The 23,744-nt window shown below is 44.9% G+C and overlaps 1 protein-coding gene across 2 annotated transcripts in view; it reads right to left on the bottom strand.

The window, feature by feature from the left end:
* Positions 1–20,631, bottom strand: part of SETD7 (SET domain containing 7, histone lysine methyltransferase) — a 47,948-nt gene extending 27,317 nt beyond the window's left edge. Inside the window, exons 1-3 of one of the 2 annotated variants that reach the window (XM_057546443.1) lie at positions 20,613–20,631; positions 19,792–19,924; positions 10,964–11,093 (exon numbers count right to left, since the gene is read on the bottom strand). In XM_057546443.1, coding sequence (XP_057402426.1) covers positions 10,964–11,093; positions 19,792–19,831 — 170 coding nt within the window. In that variant the 5' untranslated portion in view covers positions 19,832–19,924; positions 20,613–20,631. Of the gene's footprint in view, positions 1–10,963; positions 11,094–19,791; positions 20,166–20,612 lie in introns of those variants that run through there. The other variant, XM_007172932.3, reaches the window with a different exon arrangement.
* Between the last annotated feature and the right edge of the window lie 3,113 nt (positions 20,632–23,744).

Here is a 23,744-nt window from a genome sequence, read left to right on the forward strand (position 1 = left end):
AGCTCTGTTCCAATGCTGGCCTGTATTCAGTGCATCTTCCTGAATTCTCCGAGACTGCTAGGAAAAATACTCCCAAGATATGGGTAGGATTAGAAACAGAGAGGGAGATTTAATTCCTAATCTCCTGGTTCCTATTAATCCAATTTCTCTACTGGAGGAAATACAGAAGAAAGAAGCCACCGGTGGAAAAGAACAAGCCTCATCTAAGTATGTTTCCAAGGCTAGATGCCACCCAACACCGGGCAATAGAAATTCTGGTGTTACCCTTTCCACACATAAACCACTCATGTTTAATTTCCCTCAAGAGTGGTCCAGAATTCACTGGGAGTTCTCAAGGGTCTTTCAGATGGCTTGTATATAGTGGTCTCTAATAATACAAATGTGGTTTAGAACGTGTAGATGTCTGCCTATCTGTCTTAAGCCATCAATGCATTATTTATCAGTGACAACCATAACTGGTATCCAATCAGAAGTATCCCCATCCATCTCTTTGGAAGATATATGGGGATTTACTTGTGTGTGCGTGTGATCATGGGAAATAGGGGCAAGTAAGGAAGATGGCCCGCTAAACCTTGCTGATATCGTTAGCAGCCTGATAAAGTTTGAGACCCATCATCCTGGAACAGAAGAAAGCTCACAAGGGTGCTCATGGTGATTTTACAAGAACCTTTTTCTCTCCTCATAAAACACTTTTCGAATTTCAATACATGTTTTCAGTGTCAGCCTCGCAAAGGCCGTTATGCAATGAAACTAACTTTATCCAAAAATTCCCTTCATGAACTGAAATTCCCTTCATGAACTGAAATCTGGAATGAAGGGAAAGACCAGCTCAAATTATTTTTTACAATTAAAAAGTAAGATGTTTAGCAACAAAGACAGCCTGATTATTTTAACATGTGCAGATAACACTCATTCATGAATTCAACTAACAGACATTTACAGGGTGCCTTCAAGTAGTGGCGTCGTGTGAGGATCTAGAAAGCACGATGAACAAGACAAACACAAAACCAGGAGACAGGTACTGGGGACAGATGGGACCCAAAGGGGTCCATGGGGACAGAGATGGCTGCACCTGAGTCTGCCTGGAAAAGTGTTGTCTTGCTCTAATGAATGACAGAATGATCTGTAATTATTAAATGAAAAGCACAGTCTAAATAACGATAGCCTCTGATTACATTGTAATTATACTATTTGTAGTCTCCCAAGGAGATAAATCGTTCTCTTTCAGTTTTGTTTGTACTATCAATGATAAACAGGCCTAGTAAATTCATGAAGAGAAAAAGGTACACTTTAGCACAGCCCTTGCATCAATAATCAAAATTCTGTGTCAGTGAGGTCGGAATTAAGGGGATTCGACTGTCATTAGACTCCTGCCATGAAAAAAAAGAACCTTGGTGAAGGATTACTGATCAACTGACACAGTGATGCAATAGACAGGGCAAAAAACTATTTAATCATCTATCTTCAGTTTGGGGATTGCCAGATAAAACAGAATATGCTCAGTTAAGGTTGAATTTCAGATAAACAACAAATAATTTTTTAGCATAAGTATGTCCCAAATATTGAACTGGATATAGTTTTTTACTAAAATATTTTTCGTTGCTTATCTGAGCTATTTTAACTGGGTGCCCTGGATTTTTATTTGCTAAACCTGGTGACCCTATTGACTTTGAATTCTCAGCGGCATTCAAAATGTTACTGTGTATGTTTGGGCAGAATTATCCCCTGACAGACTAGTCTGCCAATGTTTCTTAGGTTTATGATGAAATCTACAAGGCATGGGTCTCACGAATCGGTTAACTAGTCATGTGGGTTTGCACATATTTCCCCCGGGTCATGTCCAGTAGCTTGTCCCACCCCTCCCTCACAGCAGAACCTACCCTTATTAGTATCATAATCCTAAGAACAAACTGCTCTTTCCCTTAGCTCAACGAACATAAGATTCCCAAATGCACATTCTTAGGTATTGGAGAGCAAAACTTACTGCATTGTTTTCCAGCCCCTGCCTGAGGAAACAGCTTAGCTTCCTTGGTACATTTTTTTGGTAGCTTGGTTGGAATCTGATAACAAAAAGGGGGCATGTTATCACATGAACTGGGGTCTCCAGGGCAATAAAAAATGATAAGGCTTTGAAATCCTTTTATTTCAGAGGAAATAAAAGCTTCTTAGTCTGGTGTTAAAGGCACCACCTTTCTTTCTAACTTTTTCCTCCAGAGGAGGTTGGCAAACCATGGCCGGCTGCCTGCTTTTGTAAATACAGTTTTACTGGAACACAGCCATGAACATTCCTTTCCGTATCCTCTGTGGCTGCTTTCATATGACAACAGCAGAGTTGAATAGTTGCAACAGAGGCCGAATGTGGCCCAAGAAGCCTAAACTATTTACTACCTCACCCCAGGCAGAAAAAGTTTGCCGACTCCCGCTCTAGAATCCTCTGCTCACGTTAGTTTATTCACTGGCCCCAAGCACACATCTATGTATCTTAGCTCCTATACTACGTTTTCCCTGCCACTTCCCTTAAAACATATGTAACCAAACTTTTACAATCCCTGAGGACACATTCAGGAAAAAAAAGTTACGGGTCACATTTCCCTTTTTTGAAATTCAAAACAAAAATGACTTTGGGAAAAGAATGAATATTCTCCAACCCCTGGTCTTTTTCTATTTCAGAAAGAAATCGACTATGAGAAAATGGTGCTATTTTGTAGCAACTCCATCATTAATATCTGGTCATATCTGGGAAGTAGCTCTGGAGGAATAACTTTCTAATCTTTCTTGCTGAAGCTGGATTGGGAGCTATGCTGTGGAGGAAGGTGTGCTCGTCACTCGCCTCCCCAGAGCCTGCCCATCCCCCATATGGAACCCTACTTCCCACAGAGTCTACCTTGACCTCTGCAACCACAGTCACCGAAGCCTAGTCATGGACTAGTACAGGCTTTGCCGTGTCTTTATCCATGATCAGCTTACGGGTCCTATTTCTCTAAATAGATTGTAAGCCCTTTACAGGAACAAATTAGGCATTATGTATTCCTCCCTAACATATAAACACAGCCTATCTTCCAGTGATATTTCCTAAATGAAACAGTGGAACTGGGATAATCTTGCTTTGAGAAGAGAAAATTGAGAAGGAACATAAGGATGTTAAGAGTATTTCTTAACATCCTCAAGTGCAGGGAGGATTCTTTATATGAAGTGTATGTGCATACAGTCTGCAAGTTAGGAAAGTTTCTTAAACGCTATGCTTTATTCCTCCATTTGTAAACTGCAGCTACTAATAGGGTTATTAGAAAGTACATGGGTTAATACATATGAAGTGCTTAGAAGATGATCTGGGACATAATGATTGCTCGAATAAATAACGGCTATGATTATTAAGCATGCACTTTCATGTACATGATGGTGAGCTTTCTACTGAGAAGCTTGGCTTAAAACAGCAGCATCAGGGACACAGTTATGAGACACTGGAATAGATAGTCAAAGAAACTGACAACACTGCTCTAAATCTACTTTAAAAAAACAAAACAAAACAAAACAAACAAACAAACAAACAAAAAAAACAAGTAAGGCCTTCCGTGGCGGCGCAGTGGTTAAGAATCCGCCTGCCAATGCAGGGGACACGGGTTCGAGCCCTGGCCCGGGAAGATCCCACATGCCGCGGAGCAACTAAGCCCGTGCGCCACAACTACTGAGCCTGTGCTCTAGAGCCTGTGAGCCACAACTACTGAGCCCTTGTGCCACAACTACTGAAGCCCACGCGCCTAGAGCCCATGCTCCGCAACAAGAGAAGCTACCCCAATGAGAAGCCCACACACCGCAATGAAGAGTAGCCCCTGCTCGCCGCAACTAGAGAAAGCCTGCACACAGCAACAAAGACCCAATGTAGCCAAAAATAAATAAATTATATATATATATATTACTTTAAAAAAAAAACACACAAGTAAGAAAGATCCCTCTCTGTCTGAGGGAAGGATGGAATAAATGCTTCTTTAAGTGAAAAAAGTAATATGTATTCACTGTAAAATGAACAAACAAACAAATCAAACACTACAAAGATGTAGAAACTCCCCCAGTACTCTTACCCAATTTGGCATTTACCATTTAAGACTTTTTTCCATTTATATATTAAGCATTTTCCCACCTGTGTGGTGGTTTTTTTTTTTTAACAAAAATGGGATCATACCATACACAATGTTCTTGACTTGTATTTTCTTAAAATTTCTTTCAACATCTTGGCAGATTTTTTAGTATGTTAAGAAGCTGCAAAAATGGTTTGATTTTTCTGGTACCAGCATCTGAATCAAATAACTCGAAAACATGGAGAAAATTTAAAAATCAATTTTAATTAGATTTCTTTCTTTCCATATACACAGACCATTTTAATCTGTTTTATCAAAGCTCTTGTACTTAAATTTCCAGTATTAAATTAAATGAGAAAATCTAACTTACAAAGAAATGAAAATTTTTTATAATTGTTTACCTAGACTGATACAGCTGCAATCTATTCAACTATTTTCATTTTTAAATTCTCTTTAATATCTGAATACACAAAAGTGTTCTTAGGAGACTAAACAGCTTTGGCTTTTCCTTTGTATTTTGGACTCTAGAAGGTTTGGGGCTTTCCAGCTCCTGAGGCATAAACTGTGTTCCCTCCCCCACTGTGTTCCCTTTCTTTTGTCTGGTATAGAATCAAGAGGGAAATTTTAAATGAATGATAATTTTACTTTAAATTCCTGTCTCTAACCAAATTAAATTGTGACCCTTAGTATTAAAACATTGTCTTGAGAACTAGTTATATGACAATATATATTATCTTTTTTTTAAATTGAGACATTACTGACATATAACATTATACTACATATTATCTCTTAAAATCTTGAAAACTAAGTAAAGAAGAACATCAATAACAAACCCAAATCATCTGCTGGGGCTATATGCAATGAGAAACTTCAACTTCTTCCAAGATGTGACAAGCAAACTGAATGGAGCTCTGTAATGCTTCCATGTAATCCAGTGCACTATCTTCAAAGTTTCTTATCCTTTAATAGAAGATCTATGAGTCGGTAGGTTCTGATTGTTATAAAGGCTCAAGATAACAGTAAAATATTTGAAGAGCAATTAGTGAAATTTAGTTTTGTTCTCTAAAAATAAACCCTGAGAAAACCCTGCTGGCCATTGTTATCAACGGATAATAACAGTAACAGCAGTAATAAAATATAATAGTAATAATGATAACAGTAATAATCCATCCTTGATCTTGAGGACATTATGCTAAGTGAAATGTCAGACAAAGACAAATACTGTATGTCCCCACTAATATGTGGAATCTAAAAAAGCCTAACTCATAGAAAGAGAGTAGAGCAGTGGTTGCCAGGGCCTGGAGGATGGGGAAATGGGGAGATGTTGGTCAAAGGGTACAAACTTCCAGTTCAACTTGGCTTGAATCTCAGCTCCAGCTCTTACAAATGAGGTCACCTGGGGCAAGTTATTTCATCCCTCTATGCCTTAGTTTCTTCATAAGTACAACAAAAAAGGATTATAAAATCTACTTCACAGATTGTTGTGAAGGCTACATGTCCAGCGTTTGAGCAGACGGTAGGTGTTCAAAGTTATCCATCTCATTCCCTCTCCCTTTCTAATACATCACAAAAATCTTTGCCTCGATCAGAACTGTTCCTTAGAATACAGATGAATGTATTTGTTGAGCCTGGTTCCAACAAAAGCGATACAGAAGGGACTTTTGCCTTGTGTGGGAGGTTGGGATACATGAATTCCAGCTCCAATTTCTCTAAAATGTGACCAAGCACTTTCTAAAAACCAAACAAAAGAACTCCTGCATGGACCTTTCACCTGGAAAACATCAGCCTTCTCAGTGGCTCATCAGATGGGCAGCTTCTCTTAGGTTACCTGGTCAACGATCAACTACAAGGAGCCCGCTTAGCTGGATTCATTAGTGGAGCAAATCAACATCAGAAGATGACTAGGGCAGAGAAGGATGAAGTCATGGAGTAGCAAATAATATCTTGAAATCTAATTGGCATGTCAGGAGGAAGCATCAATAATGTAAAAAAAAAAAAAAAAAAACCTGAATGAATTCACTTATCTCTATCTCATAATCAGGCTAAAAACCACATGATGCCCTAATATCTCACAGCCCAAAGCCAACCTGCATTGAAATATCTCTTTCTTGTTACCATTCTAAGATTTCGAGAAGTCCTGCTAAATTGTCTTTACATCCACAAATCTTGTGTGAGATGAGAACAATTCAGGAAAAAAAATACATTAACATGAACATCCAGAATCTGGGATTAGTATAAAAAGTAGAGATGTGTAAATCAAAGTATTCTGCATACTAAACATTTTGTAATACCCAACAGGACTCCAGGAACCACACCGACAAAGCCTCAAGATTCCTTTCTCCTCGCTGCATAAATGCCTTTATCTCAGGACCAGAGCAGATGTTAGGAAGTCCCATTACCTAATCTTAGGACAATCTTCTTCTTTCCTTTAAAAAGGGGGGAGGGCTTCCCTGGTGGCGCAGCGGTTAAGAATCCACCTGCCAATGCAGGGGACACGGGTTCGAGCCCTGGTCCAGGAAGATCCCACATGCCGCGGAGCAACTAAGCCCGTGAGCCACAACTACTGAAGCCCGTGCTCCGCAGCAAGAGAAGCCACCGCAATGAGAAGCCCATGCACCGCAACAAAGAGTAGCCCCCGCTCACCGCAACTAGAGAAAGACCGCGCGCAGCAACGAAGACCCAACACAGCCAAAAATAAATAAATAAATAAATAAATTTATAAAAAACAAACAAAAAATAGATCTCAAAACTAGCGAACATTCTGAAGCTTCTGAAGCTGACACAGTAGTAAAAAGGTAAAAATGTACATTTTGGCTATTTAAACTGGTTTAGAAATAGATAGCTAGTTCCTTATTTTACCTCGAGTATTCTCTGCCAACAGTGGGGGCAGAGAATAAGATGCTTAAATTCTCTGCCAACAGTGGTTTACCTCTGTGATCTGAGGATGGGGGTAAAAAAAAAAGGGGGGAGCATGTTCACTTTTTACATTTCTGTATTTTCTTGAAGTTCTTTTTTCTACCAAGCATTTGCTACCTGTGTAATTTAAAAAAAAAAAAAAAATTCTGCTTCTGTTTTTCCAGGCCATCTTTCCTGGTGATCTGAATATTTTAAATTCTTATTCAGCTTTATCATATTCTATGTAAAGGGGAAAATTGATTCCAGAACTTTCTTGATATAAATTTTTATTTGTTCGAAACCTTCTCATAAACCACACACCCAGTCTATGGCATAGATTGTGGTGATAGTTTCATGAACGTATACTTAACTCCAAATTCATGAAGTTGTATATGTTAAATATGTACAGCTTTTTGTGTATGAATCATGTGTCTAGTTAAAAAAAAAAATCACAATCAGGTTTTATATAAGATTAGAATGCATCAGGCCAAATCTTCTGTCACTACACTAGAATTTTCCAAACACAGCCTCCCGTAACTGCAAATAAAGCCTTCGATGGGAACATAAGCGAGTACTACAGGTTTGAACAACTTCCAAAAACTCTACCATAAACCTTTTGTTTCCTCAATTGTTATTTCAAAACCTTGATGTCACCCTTTTGGGAGGAATTTTTCCAGACTAAAGCCTCCTGACTGGCAGTAAAAGTACTGAGTGCCCACTTCGTTTTACCCAATACATCAGACCCTAAAAATTGGTAGCAGTAATAGGGAGAAAAATTAATAAAGCAGTGTTAAACTAAGGTGCTGCTTCATTAGAGGTGACTGACTTCTCCATGACCACTTCCTGCATCCCCCTTAGAAAGATCTAGTAGATTCCACAGCCTTTATTTCAGTCATAAGACTCACTCACTAACTTTTCCGCCAATCCTTTTAGCCGATGTCTCATAACATGATCATCATTGGGCTTACGAACGAAGGTGACGAGGACCTTTTGAGAAACTGTCACCACACTGCTTCATCCCATGTCATAAAAGCAGTGATACTGACCACCTCCCCTCAAGGTATCACCCCCATCTATCCGCAGAAGGCTAACAAGGGTAAACTTTTCGGGTCCTTGCTAATGCCACCACTCTTTGAGTCTACCATTGGACCCAAGTCTCTCCAAGTGTTTGAGTGGTAGGTATAAAAACCAGTGAATTCGTGCCTCTAAAAGAAAAAAGAAAGGCAATGAATTTCTTTCTCTTCCATAGATAGATACTGGCCTAGTGCTTCAGCCTCAGCCAGGGTTCCAGCTTTCCCTGGTCATGACTCCCCTGCAGATCACTGCATTTGTACAGCACGCTGGGGGAACTGGATGAAGCTGGTCAGAGCCAGACGTGACTGGCTTGACACAGGGAGGGAGGGAGGCAGGTGCTTGGGAAGTCTCAGGCCCCACTCAGCCCCGCAGGGCTCATTCCTGACACACTGGCTGGGAAGCCCAGCCTAGCCCTTCAGCTCGCTGAGTCTCAGGTCTGTGAAGCAAGCCCGTAACCAATACTAAATTCAACGAAGCCTGCTGGACTGTTTTCCCAGAGTCAGTCAGTTACCGGGTATGACCTTCAAACTACGAGATTTAAAACATCAGCGCGCTCACGTGCGTGTGCATGTGCGTGTGTGTGAATTCTACCCTCTTTTTCGTCTCCCATCCTCATTCAGCAAGAATTTTTTTTTTAATACCAAATTAACAGAAAGTGCTATGAAGCACAGAAGATGGAACAGATACAGATCGTGCCCTCAAGGAAACCTCTCTCCTGTAGGGGAAATAAGACATTTATATAAATATATATTTGCTGAATGAATAAAAGAATAATTGCATGAGGTAAACAGTGACACTTTCCAGAAAAGAGTTATAAATAAACTTCTATGGAAGTGAGGCAGGAAAAGTTTCCTTCTGGACAGGTTAAAGGAATCGTGAGAGAAGAAAGCACTGATACCAAATCTTGTAAGAGACTGCTACGGGACTCAGTTACCCACCAGGGCAGAAGAAAGGAAGCAGAATATTCAATCATTTAACATGAATAGTTTGGAAGCCAATTTCTGCTAAAAAGAGGTGGGGTGTGGGGTTGAGGACAATGGGAAAGAGAAGGTTGGAATTAAAATAAAAATTTACAAAAGTTCTCTGATGGGTTTTTATTGCTTTCCTCACCCCCCTTATATCAGATAATTGAGAGCCTGAGGACCTGTTAATATTTTTTAAAAGCAGCTCACTCCACCTACAGAAAAGAGATTCTGGGTTACAAGCCAGTCCCTGCGATCACCCTTCAACTATGAGCTTAGACGTTTTCTTTCCTGAAGGAATTCCAAGGTATAAGGAAGCTTCAGCTTATCACCAATGTCAAGAGTTTACAGTAAGCAGTGCTGTGTCCCACAGAATCCTATAACCTGCTTTAGCTAAATCCATTTCTGAATTACCCAGTCAAGTGGTATGAAAAGAGCTAGTCCTTCCGTGGCTCTGAATTCCTCTAAATGCTGGAGAAATTCACATGACCACTTTTCATTTCTGAAGCTGACACGGCTTAAGAGTCACTGTTGGAAAGCTGAGCCCATGCAAACGTATCTCTTCTTGAAAGAGAAAAGTCCTAGTTATTTCCACCTATCTCAAGAGGGTGAGGCGCTTCTGCCTCACAGCGTTCTCACACAGGGGGTGAAAGCAAGGTAAAAGAACCCTGCTGTGAAAAATATTTTAACTAGTGGTAGAACATAGGAAATACTAGTTACGACATCAGCATTAAGGTATCACACACAATGTCCAGTCATCCCAAAGACAAGCATTTAGAACACTGTGAGTCTGGAGCTGTACCCCCCTCCTATATCTACCCATCTTACTGCTTGGACCATGATGACGTGGCTTTGAAGAACTTTGCTAAATAGTCTCTTGACTAATCTCAGGAGGAAGGAGACTATGCTGAGAAAATTATGAAGCTGCAGAACCAATGAGGTGGCTGAATCTTCTTTCAAAAGGAGATCAGGAAACTGGACCATGATGTCTGAGAGTGTGCCGAACACACAGTGAGTGTGCGTTACACTTGGAAAAGAGCGTGAAATCAGTCACTACTGGAACTACACACAGTGGTCCCTGACAAAAACGATCCCCACTTGAGTGACTTTATGGAGACTCATTATCTGAACGAGGAGGTGAAATCCATCAAAGACCTGGGCGACCACCTAACCAACTTCTGCAAGATGGGGGTCCCTGAATGTGGCACGGCAGAGGCTCTCTTTGACAAGCACACCCTTAGAGGCAATGATGGCAGAGCTGGGTCTTAGGCCATAGCCATGGGGGTGTAACTAAGCAGGACGCTATGGGACCTTCCCGGGACAGACCCCTCCCCCATATCCTCTGCTGGAGCTCCTCTCTGAAGGACCCAGATAACAGGAGCTGATGCACATTTCCGGAGTTGTTTTGCAGATGCTAAAACCACCACCAAATGGAAGAAATTAACTACTTGAGGTCATACATGGTCATGACTATGTAGCCCACAGACCTACTGGTAATGTTAACCCCTGTGACACCGCCCTGTTCCCTCACCATCAACCAAGCAGAGAAATGTGTGCACGCTGATCACATACTCTGGGACTCCCCTCCCTCACCTGGTGTTTAAAAATGCTTTCCCGAAACCCATCTGGGAGGGGTGTTTTGAGCACTAAATGCCCTGGGTTCATTGCTTGGCGCCTGCACTAAACGCTGCACTTTCCTTCACCACAGCCAGATGTCAGACTGGCTTTACTGCACACGGGGGAGCAGACCCAAGTTTGGTTCAGTAACAGGGGGTGACTGACTTCCCTGGTCCCCAAAGCAGTACATGCATGTTGGGGTTACTCTGACCTTTTCTATAAACTGTACTAAAATATTCACTTAAATTCTCTCATTCATATCATTCCTCCAAATAAAGTGATTTGGTACCTACTCCCCACCCCCCAAAAAACAAAATAAAACAAAACCGTGAGTGCTACCTGCCATCAAAGAAGAAGAACTTCCCCCGTCCGTTCTTTTCTCCGTGAATGAAGTTGCCCTCAAATCTGTCCGTGGAGGAGTAGGTGACCGTGCAGAAGCCGTGCGGTAATCCATCATCATCCAGGTGCCCTGGAGAAAGGGAAGCACAAGGCAAACCTTAACATCTTCCACGCTCACCCACCGTCATCCGTGCCCAGACGCTGCCAGCAAGTGCCCCGTGCAGCTCAAGGGTCCCTTCCCTGCCTGAGGGGAGAGCGAACACCAAGCTTTCTCTGCCCGCATCAGCACCATCAACTCCGCTCTTAGGTACACTTTAGAAAGGACGGGTCCACCACAGAGGGCCTTAGACACGTGTAAGGTTATGAACCAAAACCACGCTCAGATTTCACTGGGGACTGAGAGTTATTCTCAGTAATAACACCTGCAGTGTGAGTTTCAGTTGACCCAGTACTTCCCCACACGGTACTGCGCACGTTTGGAATTAACGCCCCCGAACGCTCACGCTTAACCGAAACATGGCTGAGATGGCGCACTGTCTCGGCAGTAAGTTATCTCGTTCTAGAACTAAGTATACAATACGACGTCACACATCATTATACAGTATGACGCGGAGCGGTGCTGGCCAGGTGCCCTCTGAAAAGGATAGAGCCACGTCTTCAAGACTGCCCTAAAATCTACGCCTCACTGTACGAACACACGAACTGCGAGTCCCTCTAAGCTTAAACTTAGGCTTAACGTTGAACTTACTGCTTTACTTTCCAAAATCTTCCAGCTTTGAATGTTCAGTAATCACCTTGTCATACACCCTCGACCCACTGTGTTCTGAGGGTTTGCGCTTTAAATGTAGCTAGAAGTATCCACATGGCCATTTAAGCAGTGGCTTTGAACACCAGCAGCAATTATTACACTGTGATCTTTAAACTGCTGGTTCTTCTTGGGTCACTGATGGGTGTACTGTTATATTTACGTTTACAGTCAATGTTTAGGTTTTTTATTATTATCTACATATTTCACAAAATCCAGGAGTCACCTCACTGGTGTCTCCCCAGTCATTCTGGTGAACTAATTTTGCAGAGGCGGGTGAAAATGAAGGCAGCAGTTAATCTACTGGCTTTCTCCTGGGTTAATGACCTGAGTCATGGATGACAAAGGTATAAAAGCATTAAATATTGTGTGCAATGCAGGGACATTAAACACTTAAATGTGGCTTCCAGATGGCTCACAGACATAAAAGAAAGCACAAACCATATCACCACAATGAATGCTTTACTCTCCTAAAAGAATTTCTTCTAAAGTGATAAAAGAATATCATCCCTTAGAAGAGATAGTTAAGTAAGCTCTCTTACAAAGAACGTAAAAGCTCTTTATTTGTATTATTGATTACATAAACATAAAATAAAAATGAACAAATGCACTGTTTTATTGCTACAACTGATTCTGCATAGAATGAATTACCTAGAATATATTGCATTAAAACATGGCTACTTAAATAAATCACAATCAATAAGGTTCCTTTCCTCTTAACCCAAATTTTTTTCTAACAAGGGCCAGGAAATTAATGGTTAGGAGGGAAGTAGGCCACAATTGCTTCCTTCCTGCTCAAAAACCAAAAACTGTACCTGACATAATTCAATGACACTTGAGTCATATGAAGTAATTTGGACAATTATTTTCTAAATATCTACTGATGGCGTTTCTCTCATTGAAATATATTATATCTACTTTTTCTCCTTTCATTAAAAAAAAAACACTCAGTGTATAGTTAAAAGCTTTCTTTTATGAAATGTTGCTCAGATCAAATTAAATTTAGCTACTTGCATTCCTACAAATTTAGTATTCCACTTCTGATTTAGGTATAACTATCAGAATAATCATTTTAGCCTTATATTGAGGTACTTACTAATTTATTGAAAACGCTTTCCCCATAGAAAACAGTTCACATATTTCAGAGTTTATAAAGTTAATGTTTGATAAAATCAGTTATTCCACTTTAGATCAAGAGAAATATTATGATAAACATGAACACTAAGGGGAAAAAAAATCCAATGTTAATTCATTTCCACCTTTGCTCAGTTGCAATAGTCCTATCCTATTTCTGAATAAAACACTGCAGGTGCACCCTCAGCAATGGCATTTAGATATTAGAGAAACTTGGAAGCATCAGAGAACACACTAAAAGCACCTGAGGGACAGTACTGAACCCCACTGAGATGAAAGCAAAAAAATCAGCCCTGCTCCAGGAAGGATGCTTATGCCCGCGCCTCCTTCCACAGGTCAGTGAACAGAAGTCCCATCACCTTGTTAGGCTCTAGGGAGGGAGAACAGAGAAGCTGCTGAATGATGGCTGTTTCTCTGGTGACACTGTGTGTTTAGAAAGAAGGCTCAGACTTGTGATGATTCCCTGCCTTTCTAAAGGTGTTTAGGCTGCTTGCTGTGAGAAATCTCCCTCTATCAGATCACAGCAGAATCCTCTGGTTGGCTCATTTGTTTTGTTTTCTTCTCATCCTTCCAAAAGGAGGACGATGTGATCAATGACCAGGATGTGATCAATGACCGGGATCAATGAAAAGGAGCTAAAAGTTAAGGCTTGTGATCATTCAAGACTTCCACCCTGAATACGTAACAGCGGGGGGTGGTGTTCCTAGCAGTAGAACTTTATGTTTAAAACAACAGCCACAACCAAAATAATAACAACAACTAAGGGACCGTCCAAGGAAAGAAACGTCAGGAAGAAAAGACATTAGGCTGGGACTTCCCTGGTGGCGCAGTGGTTAAGAATCCGTCTGCCAGTGCAGTGGACACGGGTTCGAGCCCTGGTCCGGGAAGATCCCACATGCCGCGGAACAACTAAGCCTGTGCACCACAACTACTGAGCCTGTGCTCTAGAGCCCGTGAGCCACAACTACTAAAGCCTGCGTGCCTAGAACCCGTGCTCCGCAACAAGAGAAGCCACCGCAATAAGAAGCCCGCGCACCGCAACGGAGAGCAGCCCCTGCTCGCTGCAGCTAGAGAAAGCCCCCATACAGCAACGAAGAACCAACGCAGCCAAAAATAAATAAATTAATTTAAAAAAGAAAAATAAAGAAAAAAAAGAGAAGAGATTAGGTTGCTGAGACCTCATATCTCCTATCAATGCTAGTGCTAGAGGAGCTTCTGGTACAACTCTTATTCCACTGCCATTTGGACAATAAGATCATGTAATATTTGTCTTGCCAGCAATAGTCAATGTAATGGAGAAGGAGACTGATATACAGAGAAGAAAAAAATCTGTATACCTACTATGCATCAGGCACTGGGTTATGTAATTTCCTGTTATCTAAATTAAACCTCACCAACATCCCTCAAATTCCAATCTTACAGATGAGGAAGCCACCGCTATGTGCCCAAGAAACACATTAACTGCTACCCTGAATGCGCTCATGGATGCCGAAGGCCCCTTCCCCCAATCCTCCAATCCCTTTTCTCTCTGGTCAAGGGCAAACTGGCTGAACACCCTTTCTTCCCTGCCGATGGTGGAAGAAGAGACCTCTAAAGAGGGAGGTGTTCTCAGGTCCCAGGCAGAGAAGTGGAAGACGCCTTCGTAGTTAAGATAGTTCTCACAGAACCACCAGGATCTTCACCAGCATATCCTGGTGGCAAATGCCTGTCTCTTCCAAGTGTTACCCGATGCAAAGAGCAACACTAGTCCAGCTTGCTCTGATTGAGATCAATCTGTGCAATGCGCCAAGTCAGCCAGCAGCCTTCCGGGCCAATTCCCACTCAACAGAGGTTGAACGCCAACCCAAACAACAAGGAAAACCCACTTGAATGACTGCTCTGTGTTGGGAATGCGGCCCCAGCTCGTGTGCCATGTATCTGTCTGCAGCACGGTTTTAAATATTGACTGAAGTTAGAGGAAGAGGGAATAAAACATAACCGTCTCACAAGTCTAGTTTTTCACTTTGTTCTAAAGATCATTATCTACTGAACAGACAGAAAGTTCAATTTTTTCCCCTCGGGTTCCCTCGGAGCTTCTTCCTGAACCTGAGGAGAGCCAGGCCTGTATTCTATGCAGTGATGGTACCTCTCAGCACAGGAAATTCCCTCTGGATCGGACACCTGGCTGCTTACTGCCTCAGGCTTATTCACAGGAGATCTGAGTGTGTGTGTATATATGTGTGTGTTTCCCTCAGAACCAGAGGCCCTTACGTGCATTGTTGGTTTTGTATAATAGAACTACTTTAAAAAAAAAAAAAGTAATAATAATAAAAAGGCAAACTTGTTCTGTTTAGTGCAAAGAATGTGCCCTCATGATGATGCACTTAACGCTGGTGGTTAAAAACATAATTTGAGGGCTTCCCTGGTGGCGCAGTGGTTGAGAGTCTGCCTGCCAATGCAGGGGACACGGGTTCGAGCCCTGGTCTGGGAAGATCCCACATGCCGCGGAGCAGCTGGGCCCGTGAGCCACAATTACTGAGCCTGCGCGTCTGGACCCTGTGCTCCCAACAAGAGAGGGTGCGATGGTGAGAGGCCCGCGCACCGCGATGAAGAGTGGCCCACGCTTGCCACAACTGGAGAAAGCCCTCACACAGAAACGAAGACCCAACACAGCCAAAAATAAATAAATTAATTAATTAAATTAAAAAAAAAAAACATAATTTGAGTTTTGAGACTAATCCCTTGCAAGAGCTCAATTATTAGTTGTGAGGGTCTTAATTTTAATGTGAGGCCTACACATAGAGGGTGCTACCAGGACACCTAGCCTGTATTTTTCCTAAGTGCAGAGCATTCGCAGTCTTATTAGAGACAGGCAGGATGAGATATTAGGGGGACTGTTAGAAATGCTCTTAATATTTGAGGATTGGGACAGTGAAACATGGAGATGCTTGTTTTCATTCTGGCTCCTTAGTTCTGGAGACTCTGCTATTTCCCATTTTTGAGGATTCTTCCTCGATGTCTCCTTTATGTTTCGAGGCCTTTCTGTTTTTTTCCTACCCTCGTAACCGCTACTGCAAAGAGCCTTTTAGGTGATCGCCTCACCCGCTCCCCACTGCCTGTTCATCCCATCCTCGCGCCCTCCCAGAGCAGGGCCTTCATCCTCCATTCCCAGCTCTAAAGAGCCCTCACATGGCCCATGGCCTCCAGGACGGAGTCCACGATCTCGGCCTGTGACGAGCCTCCTTTCCCTGTCTCACCCTCCACTTTTCTCCTCCCAGGCCCTCTGTTACAGCAGAACCCAGGGATTCGTCTCTGAATGTGCCTGCATAATTGCACTCCTCTCTCTCTTTTTTTTTCCCCTTTCTCTTTAATGTCTTTGTGCTCCTGGGTTAGTATTCAATTAGCTGAAATTCCTTGATGATATTAATGAACCACACATAAGGGTGTCCCTTTCCTTGTAGGATGATACCAGTCTCCTTGAATTTTGCCAATCTAATTAGAGAAAACTTTTATCTCAACATTTTCATTTGTATTTATTTAATGAAGTTGTGTCTTTTCAAATGCTTATTGGTCATCTGCGCTTTTCTTGTGAATTATTGTTTCATTCCACACCTCTCTTTACTCCCCAAGTTCCCCTCTGGACTGGACTCAACTCCACGCCACCTCTTCCGGGAAATCCTCCCCCATCTAATTCCCCAAGCGAGATGCAATTTTTACTTCCTCTCAACCACCATCATTCATTGGTTTAGATGTGATATATTTATTTCAAATTATATTAGGGACCACACTGTATTCATCTTTGTGTCTATGGGTAGACAAAGAAATAGATGTAATGACGATTTCTATTTCCAAAGCTAAACAGCATTCCCTGAAGAAACAATGAGCCTCAAAGAGTTTTTTTTTTTTTTTTCCTCTAAGAGTTTTTTAAAAACCACAGCAGGAGCTCAGGTGATGTCAGCAGGCCTGCTGATGCCCAGGGCTACCTTCCCAAGGCAGCACAGCCAGCAATGTACACAGACACTCCCTCCACCCACCTGCCCTCGGGGATTCATCCATCCTGAGCTTAGAACGCCACCCAAGCTACAGTTCCACCCGACAGAGAATCAAAATGTACATGAGGTGACAAAAGACTCAAGTCCTGAAGAGACCAATTTCTCCCCCAGAGTATGTTTCTAAGGAGGAAGAAAAAGAAGAAAAAGGGTATCTGTTGCAGAGGCTGTAAGTTAAATTCTCTTTCCCCAAATACATTTTTCTGAAAGTCACCAAACGCTTTCAGAACCAACCTCTAAAGAGTGACATTGATAAAGAATGACACTGACGCAACATTTAACTGTTGCTTCCAAACTCAGTTGCCAACTATTTCATATATTTGACTGACTCATTTAAAAAAAAGAAATTTGTAGAGAGACGGTTTGGTATGGTACAGTGGGGTTCTGGAGGTCCAAGCCTGTCTCCTACCTGGCTGAGTGGCCTCAGATTAGTTCTTAACTTCTCTTAAGCCTCAGTTCCCTCCTTTGTAAAATTAGGATAATATTAGTACGCACGTGATAAGACTGAATGGATAATGTGTGTGTGAAACACTTAGCACAGAGCCTGCACATAGTAAGGACTAAACAATTACAGCAATGATAATTTCAGCTAAGACAAATAAACTACCGAGAGCACAGGCTCTGTATGTGGAGAGAGGTAGGTTAGTTGGTACTTCAACACCAAGATATTCAGACGGGCTTTTTACCAGTCCCCCATGCATGTGTTAGATGTTAAGAAAAGACTATTACAGACAGCACTTAAAAGTCCAAGAATGGCTAAAGAAAAGCCTACTTTTACACATGCATGCTCTAGACACTGTGTGAGTTTGAGCCTTGGGTGCGTCTAAGGATTTTTAAAATTTCTGTGTTACTCTAATTGTTTACTGTTAGGTACAACTGAGTCACCATGTGTCCCGGATTGCCCCAGACATTCAAGGTTTAAGCCAGTTGTCCCAGCATAAGTATTAAACAGTGACCCTTCTCAAGTATGTTCTGATTTTGGACAATAATGCATATGGTCACCCTATATAACAGAACCTTCCTTGCTTATATGAAGAAATTTCTCTGCTTTCACCCATTGAGCAATCTCAAAAACAACATCGATGCATTTCTAAAGCTGTTTGTTCACATTCTGCAAGGAGCCTGGGACCGTGATCAACTGGGCCTTGTGTTTCCAAACAGCTTCAAAGGGGAAGATGGGTTAACCTCGGGAGCACTGCCTGTGATCAAGGGTTTGCATTAAATTTTTATGAGTAAAAGTAAACTTTGAAGAATGAGAGCCAGTCCTAACAATTTGAGAAGAGCATTTTTCAATTATCTTTCATAATATGAAGGCACACGTAGTCAATAATTTACATTTAAAGAAGGCTTCCAACTAACATCTTTGGGCCCCAGTAAGTCCCAGCATTGGCTTTACTCATTGGAGATAAACAGTTCAGGACACTGTGAAATTAAAACACCACCATGAACACTCCTTGAAGCTGGATAAAGAAATAAGAAGTTTCACTAGTTACATTAAGACAGTTAGCTTTTATAGAATTCAGAAATATTATTCTACTTAATCTATCCTTAAGACCCCGGGAGCACTACAAAAGGAGTCAATTATGTTGACATAAAAACTGATTTTTTTTTTCTCCCAAAGTAGCAATAAGTATGCATCCTCATGCATCTGTAAGGGTCGCCACTTTGTCTTTCTTTACCATTTCTGAGAGCTTGTTTATACAAATTAGATAGAAACCGTATTCAACCAAAAGCTTAAAAAATATTTACCTAGATATCTGGTTAAAATATTCCGGAATAGTATCACGCAACACTGCAAAACATCACGACGTACTGTGTACGGTAGAATCAAATAAATAAATTCGCTAAAGAGTATTTTCCAGTATTCACTGTTACAAAATCATAACATCTCCTGATACAAACAACTAGATTGTATAACGTCCCCACCTCGCTTTTTAGAACCAGCAAAAAAAAAAAAAAAAAGGTGGAGAAACTCAGCAAAACAAAGTGGCGAGAAAAGTCGGGGGAGGGGCGCTGGAAGCGAAGGGGCGGAGAAACACGACACCAAGGCGGTGATATCACCCACAGCCAACTGCATGGAATTCAGAAAGTTAAGTGTCACCCAGCAATTTCAGTCCGGGCTTGCGGCGCGCCTGCACAGCGTGGCGGCGGCGGCACCCGCCTGGGAAGCAGGAAGGGGGAAGGGCGGTTTGACTGAGTTCGCTCGGGGGCAGCAGAGGCCAGGGCCACCCGCCTCCCCGCCGGCGTGCGTTCAAGCCCCGGGTCGGGAGCGTTGTCCATGGCTCTGCAATGATTTCATCGTTTCGGAGAAGCGACCGCCCGGACCGCGGCTGCCACGTGCCTGGTCCGGCCCCGTGCGCTGCGCCGGGGGACGGACCCGGACGCGGCCGCGGTCACCGCGGGTCGCAGCGGCGAGCGGAAGGAAAGGGCTGGCGTCCGGAGAGGGGCTCGGGCTTGCCAAAACCGGGCGGGGGGACTGCTCCACGGAGACGGCCGGCCGCGGGGGGCTGAACTCCTGCGCACCGCCACCTCCCATCCCCGAAAGGGGGAAGGCCGGAGTGCCCGGCAGGTTTCGCAACTCCGAAGGCGGATGCAGGCGGTGACCGGGCGGGATGGAGCAGCAGCGCTCTCCCGGAGACCCCGGCCCAGCCGAGCCCCGTTCCCGGCCTGCGCCCCGCCGCGCAGTGCGCGCTCCCAGCGGCGTGGCCGTGGCGGTCCGGCCCCTGCCCAAGCAGCGGGCCACCCGCGTAGGGGGCAGTGGCGGCCGCGGGGCCCGGCGCCGCGCCGGTCGCAGCCCGCCACTCCTTCCGCGTTCCGTGCCCTCGGCGCCTCCTCCCCGGGTCCCAGAGAAATGCCTGTACCTTCCACAGCCTCCTCCACCATCTCGTCGTCGCTATCCATGGCGGCTGGGGACCCTGCCCAGCTCGGGGCCGCGCGGCTGCCTCCCGTCCCTCCGGGTGCTCCCGGCGGCTGAGCGAGCGCTGGGGCTGAACCCTGCGAGTTTGGAGGAGGAGGAAGAGGAGGAGCAGTCGGGGCTGGCTCGCACTGCCTCCCCCTAGAGCCCTTTCAATTCCTTGGCCTTAAGCTGCTCCCGCAGCAGCCGTCCCTCCTCCTTCGCCCACTTGCCCCTCGCTTCCGAGGCTCCGGGGTGCCGCCGGGGCTGCCGCCGCCGCTGCAACTTTCTCCTGTAATACCCCCTCTTTGTTATCGAGCAGCTGATCCGCTGACATCACCCAGCGCCGGTGCGCTCCCTCCCTCGCTGATTGACAGTTCCCCGTCCCTTCCCAGAAGTGAGGCTCCTTAAAACGAAAGACGCTCGGGGTCCGCGCTGACGCTACGCCCCAGCCCACCAGCCCCCGGGCCCATCAGGGTTTATCTTTTGCTTCTGCGAGGCTTGTTGCGCTCCGAGCGCCAAGCCTGGTCCTGGGCGCCGCGGGCTCCTCGCGGGCACTTGGGACCTCCGGGTATCCGCCCTCTGGGGCTCAGAACTCCGACCTCCAACTGTGCCGGGGACCACTTGGAAGTCCGCGTGCAATGCCCGCCAGTCCCCCCTCGGGACAGCCTCCAAAGAGCAAGGCGAGCTAAGGCAGCGTTCCTAAAGCTCCAGCGCCTCAACTTCCTCTCGCCCTCGCCCCCACTTCACCCCGTTTGCCACCCGGAGCTGCACGAGTGCGGCACGCACTGGAGAGCAGGTGTCTCCGCGTTGCCGCATCACATCCGCGAGCAGGTTTCCCAAACTCAAGGGGGTGACATCCAGCCCAGATGCGGGTCTGCGGCTCCCACCCGTGCGCGCTGCGTCCCCACCCTCCTCGGGACCGTCAGGCGTCTCGGGTGATTCAGAAATTCAGCAGATCCAAATGGCAGCGGGCTCTTTATCAGGCAGGAAACAAGCGGCGCGGAAGGCCTGGCAGTTCCCTCCTCGCGCTTGTGGTAACAGAAAAGGAGCCGCCGAGCGGAGCTACTGAGGAGGGACCCTCCGTCTGGCGCGCCTCCCCCCCTGTACGTGTGATGTCCCCAGCCGTCTCCCTGTTTCTCCAAGTGCCAGCCTTCCACAGATTCGGGCTCTTTAAGTGGAGAACATCACGGGGCACCCGCTTCCCAGCCCCGCCACTTAGCGTCATTATGGCGTTGCCTCTTACAGGTGGCGGCAAAGGGCGGCTGTAAATAGCTGGTTAAATGTATGCAAATGTACACAATGTGCCGTGGAATTACCGGGTGCCGCTCTGGGCGTCTGCCAAGAACAGCTACCGCACGGAGGGGGCGGAGGGGAGGATAGGAGGGAGCCGAGAAAGTTGTTCCATTTTGTTTTCTGAACCACGAATGAGACTTTGTGGATTTCAAAGTACTTCCAGTACCGGGGAGACCACGCCTTGCTTTTGGCTTTGTGCTTAAATGCCAGGTATTTTTATCGAGTATTGTGAGTTTCTTATTAAATTCAGTTTTTCCTCTGCGAAAAAAGAGAACAATGCTAGGGACATTTGTCCCATACACTGCCAGAAATTCCAGCCCCTTCTGACTGTTTCAGAAAGAGAGGGAAGGGGCCTGGACCAGGAGTTAGGAAACTTGGGTCCTGGTGCTGCTCACCTGCCTAAGGGCCCTGGGAAGCCACTCCTCCCAGCCTGGATTCCTCCCCTAGGAGACCACAGGCTTCGGCTACACTGGTATCAGGTGCCCCAGCTTAGGCTAAATTGATCAGAGGTCCTTCCGGCTTAGTCGATACCTTTCTGAAGTCTTCTGGCTTAAATTTAACCTCCTTAAAGTCCTCCAGAGCAGATACCTGGGCTCCAAAGCTGCAAAGAGAAGGGGTTCCTGCAGTGGAAGATGAAAGCTCCACTTTGGATTACATCATCTTCAAACATGACCCACAGAAACAGGATTTTATTTCTGATTAAAAAAAAAAAAAAGCAGCCATCATGTACTGAGCTTGGTCACTCACTGGTTTTGAGTTATATGATATTTTTTCTCATTTTCCTCTTTTAAACATATCTCCTCTCTTACATATTACACTGATGCACAAAAACCCGCCAGATAATCATCTCCTCCAGTTCCCAGTTTATTTTCCAGGGCAAAAAAAAAGATGCCGAGGGACTTCCCTGCTGACGCAGTGGTTAAGAATCCGCCTGCCAATGCAGGGGACACTGGTTCGAGCCCTGGTCTGGGAAGATCCAACATGCCGCAGAGCAACTAAGCCTGTGCGCCACAACTGCGGTCTAGAGCCTGTGAGCCACAACTACTGAGCCCACGTGCCACAACTACTGAAGCCCCCGCGCCTGGAGCCCGTGCTCCGCAACAAGAGAAGCCACCGCAATGAGAAGCCCGCGCACCACAACGAAGAGTAGCCCCTGCTCGCCGCAACTAGAGAAAGCCCACGCACAGCAACGAAGACCCAACACAGCCAAAAATAAATAAATAAATAAATTTATTTAAAAAAAAAAAGATGCTGAAAGCTAAAGAAAACACAAATAATTTATTTCTTTACTCAAAGGGGGCTGAGGCAGGGGCAGGGTAGATTGGAAGAAATCTCCCCTCAAAACACACAGGTGGAGTCACAGAGACACGAGTTCACGGTGCGTGGGTAAGTGCGGGGAGGGGAGATAATCATGTTACAAGTGTCCTGCCCTAACTTTAGGCTTAGAGGACGATGTCCAACTCTCCCCTTGGTGCTGTGAGGTTTTCCCAGCCTGAACACCTGGAACCCTGCACACAGCCCCCATCACTTCAGCAGACTTCCTCTGGACGTAAGGGGTGGGGTGGGAAGCGACCAGGGTCTTCCTGCCAGAACCTTCCTCAGATTTGCACATAAGGGGGCTTCCCTGGTGGCGCAGTGGTTGAGAATCCGCCTGCCAATGCAGGGGACACGGGTTCGAGGCCTGGTCCGGGAAGATCCCACAGGCCACGGAGCAATTAAACCTGTGCGCCACAACTACTGAGCCCGCATGCTGCAATTCCTGAAGCCCATGCACCTAGAGCCCATGCTCTGCAACAAGGGAAGCCACCGCAGTGAGAAGCCCGCGCACCACAACGAAGAGTAGCCCCCACTCGCTGCAACTAGAGAAAGCCCGCTCGCAGCAACGAAGACCCAACGCAGCCAAAAATAAATAAATAAAATAAATAAATTTTTTAAAAAAAGGTTTGCACATGAGGCAGGCAGCACCCGGGACACAGTCCCAGCCCCCTCCCCCCACCACTCGTGCCTGCTGGCTCTGGGCCCAAAGTTTAGGCAAAATGTTTTGATGACTCCCTTAAGAGCCATTTGCATTTTTGCACATCATTTTGTGTGTTTTCAATCCCCTTCTCTAGACTGACTGACTGATTCTTCTTTATAGCCCCAGAACCCAGCACAGTGCCTGGTACAGAAGGAAGGTGAAGCTTTGTCAGTGATGATTGTGCAGAGAGGAATATTCTGTTTTATATAAACAGTGCTGAGTCTTTCTCACACACTGGATCCTCTTCCTGTGTTTGACAAAATGCTTTGTTTCAGTTCGAGTCTGAAGAGCGTTTTTGAGTTCTATTTTCCCACATATACTGGCCCCAAATCTGCTTCCATTGCATTCTTTCCCACAGTTTTCTTCATTGAGAGCTCATTTCATAAACCCTCTTTCCACTTGGCTTCCCGCCAGTCTCCTCTGTCGTACTCTGTCCCCACCAGTGTGGTCATGGGCTAGAAAATCAATCATTGAGCTCTTAATCACAGTGTTGGGCGTCGGCAGCAGAGCTCAGCTCCTAACTCAGCAGATCCCAATGCACCAGAACAAGCCCTACCAGGGAGGAAAGGGGTGGCTCAGGACATCCGACGGCCAGGCTCTGGGGTGGG

Source organism: Balaenoptera acutorostrata, chromosome 5 (genome assembly GCF_949987535.1).
Source record: "Balaenoptera acutorostrata chromosome 5, mBalAcu1.1, whole genome shotgun sequence".
Classification (NCBI taxonomy): Eukaryota; Metazoa; Chordata; class Mammalia; order Artiodactyla; family Balaenopteridae; genus Balaenoptera; species Balaenoptera acutorostrata.